Below are 11,571 nucleotides of genomic sequence, written 5' to 3' on the forward strand. Positions count from 1 at the left end.
GTAGAGTTAAACAAGGGGGTGGGGGGATAAGATTTTCGCAGCTACGGTAAGGAGGCAATCGGGGAGCACGAGTTGGAATATGCCACTTTTCACATTTGATATTTACAAAAGGGGCCGATGTTGTTAAGAACAGTCATAATCATGTTAGAAATGAAATGAAATGAAATGTGGTTTAACGTCCTACTGTTCTGCTCCTAACCTGGGCTAATGAAGACGGGCATACGCCATACAGTGTGCTATGAGGGAAATTTTTCCCGGGCAGCGGCGCTACGGCCTACTCTTATATCGAATTCCAACTGCCAAGGGATCTTTTACGTGCACGCCAATGTGTACACGAGGCCTCGGTTTTTCGTCCCATCCGAACGACTAGACAGCTGTCCTTGTCAGGCCCTCCATTCTGCATCACTGACAAGGGGGAAACCAGGCCGGATCGAACACCCGACCTCCAGACTAGCTAGCAAGCGTCTTACCAACTTAGCCACGTGATCCCCATAATCATGTTAGATACAACAGGGTGCTAATTTTTTTTATTATAATGAAATGCGGTTTAACGTCCTACCGTTCTGCCCCGACTAGGATAATGAAGACGGACATACGCCATCAGGCTGCGGAGGGGCAGTTAATTTTTTTATGGGTGGGGGGGGGGCAAACCCGACAGTCTACAGTAGGTATTTTTGAGCTATGGTCGGCAATTTCTTTTTTCGAGGGGGGGGGGGGGGCAGTGAAGTTTTTAGGGGGCACACCCGGCAGTCTACAGTAGGTATTTTAGAGCTATATGGCCAGCAAATTTTTTTTTCGGGGAAGAGGGGGGTGCGGGGGGGGGGGGGCAGTGAAGTGCACACCCGGCACAGTCTACAGTAGGTATATTGGACCTATGGTCGGCAAAATTTTTTTCGGGGGGGGGGGGCAGTGAAGTTTTTAGTGGGCACACCCGGCACAGTCTACAGTAGGTATTTTAGAGCTATATGGTCAGCAATTTTTTTTTTCGGGGAGGTTGGGCAGTGAAGTTATGGGGGGGGGGGCACATTTAATTCTGACGATATATAGCCCAGAGTCTGTTGTTTATATCGCTGCTCTTTCTACTGTCGTCATGTGCACTAACAGTATTAGACCAGTACTCTGGTTAGCCGTGGTATTATGTTAAATTTGGTTCCGCCTCGGGGGTGAAAATACGGAATAACGTAACGTGTATACAGGAGTGGATAAAAATAACAAAATTCGTGACATATTATGACGTTATGCACTTGCATTAGATCGAACAGGATCCCGTTTGGATCAAAACATGTTTATTTTTGAAAAGTACAGTTCCTGCCACCCCCACCTCGAATGACCCCATACGATGGACATCTCCCACTACTCTTACGTTACCGACCATGGCCCCGGGACGTTTTTAAGTAGCGGTAACTTCCCGTTTACTTGAAGATTTCACTGTGCTAAAAATATGTCGTACATTTAAGCAGGACCGGGATTAAGTGGGAGAGGAGCTGACTGGGCTGCAGGTCAACAAATCAGATTTTTAAAAACATCTCTACCATAAATATATATGTCATATGTTACGGTAGAGTTAAACAAGGGGGTGGGGGGATAAGATTTTCGCAGCTACGGTAAGGAGGCAATCGGGGAGCACGAGTTGGAATATGCCACTTTTCACATTTGATATTTACAAAAGGGGCCGATGTTGTTAAGAACAGTCATAATCATGTTAGAAATGAAATGAAATGAAATGTGGTTTAACGTCCTACTGTTCTGCTCCTAACCTGGGCTAATGAAGACGGGCATACGCCATACAGTGTGCTATGAGGGAAATTTTTCCCGGGCAGCGGCGCTACGGCCTACTCTTATATCGAATTCCAACTGCCAAGGGATCTTTTACGTGCACGCCAATGTGTACACGAGGCCTCGGTTTTTCGTCCCATCCGAACGACTAGACAGCTGTCCTTGTCAGGCCCTCCATTCTGCATCACTGACAAGGGGGAAACCAGGCCGGATCGAACACCCGACCTCCAGGCTAGCTAGCAAGCGTCTTACCAACTTAGCCACGTGATCCCCATAATCATGTTAGATACAACAGGGTGCTAATTTTTTTTATTATAATGAAATGCGGTTTAACGTCCTACCGTTCTGCTCCGACTAGGATAATGAAGACGGACATACGCCATCAGGCTGCGGAGGGGCAGTTAATTTTTTTATGGGTGGGGGGGGGGGCAAACCCGACAGTCTACAGTAGGTATTTTTGAGCTATGGTCGGCAATTTCTTTTTTCGAGGGGGGGGGGGGGCAGTGAAGTTTTTAGGGGGCACACCCGGCAGTCTACAGTAGGTATTTTAGAGCTATATGGCCAGCAAAATTTTTTTTCGGGGAAGAGGGGGGTGCGGGTATATTGGACCTATGGTCGGCAAATTTTTTTTCGGGGGGGGGGGGCAGTGAAGTTTTTAGTGGGCACACCCGGCACAGTCTACAGTAGGTATTTTAGAGCTATATGGTCAGCATTTTTTTTTTTCGGGGAGGTTGGGCAGTGAAGTTATGGGGGGGGGGGGGGCACACACCCGGCACAGTCTACAGTAGGTATTTTAGAGCTATGGTCGGCAAATTTTTTTTCGAGGGGGGGGGGGGTGCAGTGAAGTTTTTAGGGGGCACACCCGGCACAGGCTACAGTAGGTATTTTAGAGCTATATGGTCAGCAAATGTTTCTTGGGGGGGGGGGGGCAGTGGAGTTTTTAGGGGGCACACCCGGTACAGTCTACAGTAGGTATTTTAGAGCTATATGGTCAGCAAATGTTTTTTCGGGGGGGGGGGGCAGTGGAATTTTAGGGGCCACACCCGCCACAGTCTACAGTAGGTATTTTAGAGCGGAAATTTTGCCCTGACAGTGGGCACGTAAATGTATACACTTGACCTCGGGTTTTCATCCCATCCAAAGGACTATACGTTGTCCCTTGCCAGACACTCGGTCCTGCACCACTGACACGATACACTTGACCTCGGGTTTTCATCCCATCCAAACGACTATACGTTGTCCCTTGCCAGACACTCGGTCCTGCACCACTGACACGATACACTTGACCTCGGGTTTTCATCCCATCCAAACGACTATACGTTGTCCCTTGCCAGACACTCGGTCCTGCACCACTGACACGGGGGAACCACGCCGGAAAACCCCGATGAACTTTCTCGGCCAATGCAGGGATCAAACACGCGACCTCCGGGTTAGCGTGCCAACGTCTCATCCGCTGGCTCCCTTATTTTTTGATTAAAGAGAAATGTGGTTTTAACGTCCTTTCGGTACACTTCTGGACTAGTATACAGTACGGTTTTATTTCAACAATTGTTTGCGCTAAAGGTTCTGTAGCAGTGGGAGGAAACCGGAGAAAACATTCACGGCGTCATGCTGGTTAACTTTGTGGGGGTGGAGCGAGGCAACAAAGGGTTATGGGCGAACACACCGACACCTTTGATGTCATTTATATAGATTATATGATCAAATTTGTGAAGAAAAATTCAATATATGTATCAAATATCAAAATCATAATGGATAAATAGGGCATAAAGGCTGATTCACAAACGACAAAGTAATAATTTTTAAAAAAAAACGTGCAGAATGCACTAAGCAGGCTAAAACGAATGCCGTTCAATTTGAACTGTTCACGTATTTCACTGAACATAATTGATGAGAAATTAAATTTTCCTTTTTCAAACTTTAGAACCAATTTTTTTTCTATTTCAAGCTTCCAAAACAAAATAGAGCCATACGCCCTTTAAATCAGTTTTCTATCAAAAAGTAGAATGGGGAATAAATGTCGACTAGTGACCTAGGTGCAGTGGGGTTTTTTTTCAAATTTTCATTCGATTGAAAAGCAAATTATTTTGCAGTGCAAATGTCTTGCCCAAAAGATTTTCCGACGTGATTCCTCCTTGTCAGTGATACGGGACGGGACGGGACGGGGTGGGGTGGGTGGGGGTGGCAAGGATAGTGCCTTGTAAACGTTGGTGTGCAGTTAAAAGAAACCCTTAACAGTTAAAATACAATTGCCGTCCGGGCAAAGTTACCGGCATAACACACTGTATAGCCAATCTGATTAAAATACATGTACAGATCTATAAGATCTGACCAGTTGATTTAGGAGGTCGCGTCAAAGGTCATACGAGCGACTTTTGACCTTATGGCGTCAACCAATCAGCATTTATGTTTCTAGTGGATTACCCACAGTTCCGTGCATCTCGCCTCAACAGACCGTTTCATTGGCTAATCCCTCACATCATCCAGAACACGTCAATGATAACAACTCTTCCAGATACTAATGTAGTAAAGTAAAACGAAATTTTGAACAATAAAAAACGAAACGAAATAGGATCTGTGTTTTAATCAGATTGACTGTATAGCGTATATTCGTCTTCATTATCCCGGTATGTTCAGAAAATTAGGAAGATAAACCACATTTCATTTATTTGACCAAAAGCTTGTATGTGAGGCTAGTCGTGGAGTGGGGATACACAAACTAAAGATAAAACGCCTCAAATTCATGAATAATCACCAAAATCCTGGCGGGAATTGTAAATTTTGGCCATTTACTTCTCCATACCCATAGAGCCAATAAAAGTCTTCATAGAAAATGTGGCCAACGGAACAGGAGAGAGAGGCTATAAATAAAACGAACTTGACAAGATCTGCTGGAATAGTTCGCAATGCGGAAGAATATAAAGGGAAGCAACTCCAGGATGAACGAAAAGGGCTCAGACTGGTAATTCTCTCCACGTTGACTTTATTGCTCAAGTTGTGCTTTTTCTTAACCGGAGATCTTAATATAACCACAAAAAGCTCATCATGTCTACATTACATGTATGTGATAAAGAATTGGAAGGTGGTTGACAAACTTTTTGCCTCAAAAAACATCTTCTCAATTCTACACCAAGACCATTCATAATGGGGGGTGTGGGGGAGGGAAAAGAAAGAAATCGAAATTAAGATTTTTGAAATTATATCAGTATTCGATGTACCTGCTGTCCTACTTAATTTGAATAAAAAGATTATGTCATGTTTTTTTGTTTTTTTACAAATTGCTGGGTAAGTACTTTAACATTTCTCACATCTTCAATAGAAGGCTTAATCTCGACTTAACTACATACATCTTATCAAGCCCTTCTCGTAATACCCCGCATATTTTGGCACTATTTTTGATTGGGTATAAGCCCAGCTTGTGATCCTATCAGATTCCTTCATTAAAAATATCGTTACAATTATCAAGTCTTATAGCTCAAATGTCTACATGTGACAATCGAGTTGCAAAGTTCAAGGTTCGATCCGGAGGGCCTAACAAGGACAGCTGTCTAGTCATTCGGATGAGACGAAAAACCGAGGTCCTGTGTACACATGCGCGTAAAAGATCCCTTGACAGTTGGAATTCGATATAAGAGTAGGCCGTAGTGCCGCTGTCCGGGCAAAATTTCCCTCATAGCACACTGTATGGCGTATGCCCGTCTTCATTAGCCCAGTTCGGAGCAAAACAGTAGGACGTTAAACTCCATTTCATTTCATTTCATTTCATTTCATTTCAAGGTTCGATCAATGTTAAGGTTGCTGGAAATCATACCTGATCAACAAAGAGTTTCTATGGAGGCCGCCATATTTGTTTACAGTGTGTTATGTGCGACGACCACTGATTGGACAATGCTAATTGATCACGTGTAAACACAACGAGCGCAAAATTTCGGGAATTGCCCAGTTCTGAAGCAACGGTTAGATGTTGTAAAACTCGCGATCGTTGCTTCAGGAACATGCATTTCTCAGTACTACTACTAGGCACTATACTTGAATCTTGTGGGCATACAATCAAGGAGTTAGACATGGGCCACAGACTAGACAACTTGTTGGTTCTCGATCTCTTGTCAGTGGTGCAGGATGGAGGGCATGATAAGGACAGCTGTCTAGTCGTTTGTATGGGACAAAAAACTGAGGTCCCGTTAATACATTGGCATGCACGTAAAAGATCCCTTGGCAGTTGAAATTCGGTATAGTGCCACTGCCCGAGCAAAATTTCCCTCATAGCAAGAGGAAACTGGAGGACCCAGAGAAAACCCATGACTCAGTGACAGACCTTATAGCTACGTCTACACTAGCAGCATTCACCGTCTACACTAGCCTTTTAAATCCCGGTTTTTTCCTAAAAGCCGGCTTTTTCAATTTCTCAATCGTAAAAGCCGGCTTTTTAAAATCCGGCAATTATTGAGGGATTTTTCAAAATCAAAAAGCCGGCTTTTTCAAAAAAACGGCAATTTTATGTGTGTAGACGGTAAATCCGGGATTTATCAAGTACCCGGATGTCATTCGTCCCGAGCTTCCGTACATTCATAACATTGGCATTGCTTCCGGTTCTAAGAAATTGCGGTAAATCTCAAATCCATCTATAGCCTAGCCTATTTAATTTCAACATGCCTAACCTAAAATGGGTTAACGAGGAGTGCTTATTGCTAATTGAGATTTGGGGGCGGGGGAACATTCAAGCTTTGTTTGATGGAACTGTCAAAGACAATAAAATTTACAGGGTTATATGCGCTGAATTAGCCGAAGCTGGCTTCTCTCGGCTTCTGTCAGCGATCTGCTATATTCCATAAGCTGGATATATAATTGCACCAAAGTAACCAAAGTAATCATTATTATTATATTATTATCTCTGCAAAATTGACTGAAGCCGATGGCGTAATAAATAAACCGGAAGTTCCACAAATAACGAAGGTCGGTGTTCATCGTCTTTTTCCGTTCAGTCAGTGTAGACGCTACACTTGAAAAAGCTGGGTTTTGAAAAAACCGGGTTTTTAAAAAGCCGGCTTTTTCAAGCCTAGTGTAGACGAAGCTTATGATACAGCCCCCACGCCCTAATCATTTGGCCATCCCCCCCACATAACACACTGTATGGTGTGTGCCCATCTTCATTAGCCCAGTTGAAGCAGAACAGTAGGACGTTAAACCCCATTTCATTTTATTTCTCAATCTCACACAAACGCCAGTTTTAATGAGAGTTATCTAATGAATTGTAAGTTTGAGAATTTATCAAAAAGAAAATTAAATCTGCCTCTTTTACATTATTTCCAAAATAAAAGTCTGTGTCTAGTAAAAGCTTCATCATGATATTACCGCATTAGATAAGGCTCATAAACCTGTGGGGAAAAACACATTTACATTTATGAATTAGGATTAACTATGGGTTTGTCTTTCATCTGTAAACTGTTGTATATACTTTGATAAATCGTTTCGAGATCTTTGAAAACTCTCAAATTTGTCCCTACGTTTTTGTTCCGACATTTCGGGATTCTCTGGTGGAACTAATCCAGAGAACATTTTATAATACACAATTGTTGAGTCTACATTATACACTGCAAGTGTTAAACAGTTTGTTTCTACATTTTCTAACTTTATTGCTGAAAAATACATCTTCATATCTGCTGGACTGATTTGGCTATAGATGTCTGTAGGTAAAATCAATTCTGTTTGACCCTTCTTTGATGACCGTCCAGAGAGAAATACCAAATTCATTTCACGGCAGTGGTGAGTTCTGACATCAAACCAGTTCCGAACTTCGCACAAATCTAAGAAAACCCGAATCGCCATCATAACTTGATCCTCATTTTGAGGGCACCAGGATATCGCCTCGACATATTTTGGGTGGTCACGAAGGTCTGGGTAACCCGCCATTTAGTCCGTATAAAACAAACACACGAAACAACAAAAGTAATAATGACTAATTTATTGATGTGTGGGAGCCGCCATTTCGGAACACAATTTGCGGATCGTTAAATACTTGGGAATAGTCAATTTTTTTTCTTCACCATTACAATTGAAAATCATATCTCATTTCTATAACAACGGTTATAAATGGTATTTTCCTGTATGTGAATATGTATATGGATTGTTATATCAAATATTTCCGAAATAAAGATACTTTCTAGAAATTAACATGGTGTCTCGACACGACTGATTAATTAGTCAATCCGTAATGTACTGTAATCAAGGGAAGTAACCTAAATTAATGGATTTACCTCCCTTGCACTGGGAACACGCGTCATGAGATTCAATTTCAATAAATTTCTTGGGAAGATTAGCGATTTCTAATATTTAAAAAATATATATATATTTAATAAATTTGATTACTAACCTTCGTCTTTAATAACCAACCATTTCTTCTCAACGGCTTTAAAAGGGAGTCTGATTGTAATGGATTTACCTCCCTTCCACCAATGAAGAAGACTTAATTCCAGCAAAAAATTGCCCCCCAAAAAATTTATTTTCGGTCAATGAAAAATTCGACGACCTTTTTTTTTCTATTAACGTTTAGAGAAAAAATATAACTAACTTATTTCTATGAGATCCACACTGCCCGAAAAGTATTTTCTCGTCTTTTTCTTGTCCACTGCATATGCCCGAAAATATGCCCGAAGCTCTCTTATGATAGGTATGCCCGAAAAAACGGTATTGCCCGAAAATAGGTATTGCCCGAAAAACGGGCATCGGGCCGGAAAGCGGCAGAGGAAACTAGCAGTAAAACGCGTTTGCGACCGTCAAATATTCCAAAATTTTCTTGGTCGGTCATTCGCCTCTCAAAGAAAACGGCGCCGCTGTCTATAAATCCGAAATTTTTCGGGCATTTCTAGTTTTGCTTCCCTAACTGTCACCGAGCCCTAATAAAACACTAATTTTACTTTTCTTGTAATTGAATATCACGAATTTGTACTGAGTTGACTATGGATTAAAACATTTTGTCTGGAGCCACTCTACTTTGTGCGACATTTTTCGGGCATCGATTATTATTTGTGAATGCAGATGCAACAGTCTGATTGGATGGTTAGAATTCAGAGTGGGATTTCAGTTACAAAACCATTGGACACTTTTGGAGTTGCTTACACGAGCTAGAATAGCAGAAAACGCATTTACGATGATTAAATTTTCAAATTTTTCTCCGGGAGGGTGAGGCCTCCATATACCGCGCGACGATTGATTGGTTGTTTGGAATTCGGGTCAGCCAAGTAGGCTATATTGGACCAAATTGAAGTTGCTGTATTCCCAGACTGGAATAACAGGAAAACGTGTTTGCGGCAGTTACATTTTCAAAATTTTCTCCCAACGGTACCGTCCTCAATGACTGTAAACGATTGATTGGAATTCGAGTCAGCCACCTTAATAAGGCTATGATATATATTCGACCACTTTGAAGTTGCTTTGTTCACCGGCTGAAATAGCAGGAAAACGCGTTTGCGACAGTTAAATTTTCAATATTTTATCCTAATGGTCCCGTCTTCGAGGACTGTAAACGATTGATTGGAATTCGAGTCAGCCACCTTAATTAGGCTATATTAGACCGCTTGAAGTTGCTTTGTTCACTGGCTGAAATATCGGGAAAACGCGTTTGCGGCAGTTAAATTTTCAAAATTTACTCCTAACGGTCCCGTCTTCGAGGACTGTAAACGATTGATTGGAATTCCGAGTCAGCCACCTTAATTAGGCTATATAAGACCATTTTGAAGTTGATTTGTTCAACGGCTGCAATAGCAGGAAAAAGTGTTTGCAGCCGTCAAATATTCCAAAATTGTCTTTGGGGGGGGGGGTATACAAGGTCGCTGCTGTCTGTAAACCCGAAGTTTGTTTTCAATCACAGGTCACAAATTATTGAAAACAGCATCAATCCCGTTAGGCCTAGACAATTTTTTAACGTGTTCGTTTTATCTCTCGGTATACGGACATACGTTCCAACCCTACATGGAAGACTATTGTAGATTTTTTGCTCTTTAAATTAATAATAGAATTATATTATATCTGTAACTAATTATTGGTGTTAGATGATTATGCCCTAGATATTATGGCCTGGGATAAACACGTCTGTCATATGTCCATGTTGTTGTCAAGATTTATATTTAATTGTTTTCAGTAATTGGGAAAATAACTGATGTAAAGTTTATGGAGTCAAGGATAATTTATTGTGTAAAATACACGTGATTGGAAATTTACTAATTGCATCATACACTGTAACCATCCAATCATATCAGTAATTGCACAGATTCAAGGCCATGCATAGTCTGATCTGTGCGTGATGTCCATATGGGTCCTATAAAATAGACCCTGCAAGGCCTTTAAGATCAGATATCATTGGGTTCCGGACAGATACCACCTGAGTTCCTAGAGACTGCCTTTGAATTCTCAGAGAGAGTAGACATCGCATTGGTTCTTTAGAAGACCATGTGATGTAGTCGTTAACCTTTTACAGGTGTTGGGGTTGAGAGAAAGATGTTAATTATAAGTATGCTAATGTAATCTATTATGCATTGTAACCATATGTATCCGGCTTGATATAAAATGTAGAACAGAAATGATGCCTTGTTATTTCTGGTAAGATAAACGCCTTAACTACTGAGATAGTAGTATGAAGGAAATACACAACGTGCAAGGGAACCCAAAGAAGAAAATTACACATATTAGACGATCACAAGGATATTAAGAATTAAGATATGTAGTAAGAAGAGAGTGCATGGGTCATACGTGGGGTGTGGTGACCGGATTTGAGGGTCCGCTTTCCACGTCTGACAAAAGACTCATGGTACTACATACAAGCGTTATATTACAAGGAAATTAAACTAGGCTAAAGTGGTATACGTACGACATAACGTCATTGCTCTATTTTATAATAGAAAATCGAATATTTGAGTTACATTGGGTACAAATACAATTCAATAAATAGAACAAAAATAATCCATATCAACCTGGGCCAAACGGATTGAATAATGTCAAACGAATTTTAATGGGGTTTAACGTCATACTTTTCTGTAATTCGAAATGCGCTGTGCTCTTTGCCGGGTCCTCTGTCCTACACCACGCTGAAAATGCCGAATAGCGCCCTATGCCAATACCGGGATCGAACCTGGACCATTCTTTGTTAGTGAGCCTTACAATTTTATTCGTACACAAAATACCGTATTGAAATGGAAGACGGTTCTTTTACAAATTAATTTCCTTTATAGAGAAAAATGGTATGCCGCGGATCCAAATTGCAGCATAGCTCGTGAATAATCTCTATATTTTTTAAGCCCAACTCCAACTTCAAGCCCCTTATACCAATTTTAGACGGGACTAAAACATGGTTCAATAATTCGGTTGCGCGTAGTAGGGGTCGTTAGCAGTGGGGGGGGGGGACCCGGAGACCACCCACGGGGTTGGACATGCCACTTTTCTCCTTGTCACGTACAACCGTCGAATCGAAACCCCACCAGTTGACTCAATAACGGCTCATATGATACAGCGCGCACGTGCTAACCATTCGCCCCCACCACCCCACCGCTCCACCCCCCACACCACCAGCCTAGGAATTCAAAGACAAGTAGGCTGTAGCGCCACTGTCCGGGTAAAATCTCCCACGTAGCACATTGTATGGCGTACGCCAGTCTTCATTTGTTCAATCGATGCAGAAAAGTAGGACGTTAAATCCCATTTAATTTTTATTTCCTTTCTTTGGTACCTTATCTATATAACAATCTACTACTTTTTTAGTTTCTAATTTTCTATTTTGGTATTTTAAAGATACAAAAACAAATA

At 41.6% G+C, this 11,571-nt stretch overlaps 1 protein-coding gene across 1 annotated transcript; it reads right to left on the minus strand.

Annotated features, from left to right (window-relative positions):
* Positions 1-6,967: 6,967 nt before the first annotated feature.
* Positions 6,968-7,793, minus strand: LOC130012238 (uncharacterized). Its single transcript, XM_056099648.1, has one exon. The coding sequence runs from the start codon at positions 7,684-7,686 to the stop codon at positions 7,189-7,191; it is 498 nt and encodes a 165-aa protein (XP_055955623.1). The 5' UTR covers positions 7,687-7,793; the 3' UTR covers positions 6,968-7,188.
* Positions 7,794-11,571: the final 3,778 nt, after the last annotated feature.

This window comes from Patella vulgata, chromosome 3 (genome assembly GCF_932274485.2).
Source record: "Patella vulgata chromosome 3, xgPatVulg1.2, whole genome shotgun sequence".
In the NCBI taxonomy this organism is placed as follows: Eukaryota; Metazoa; Mollusca; class Gastropoda; family Patellidae; genus Patella; species Patella vulgata.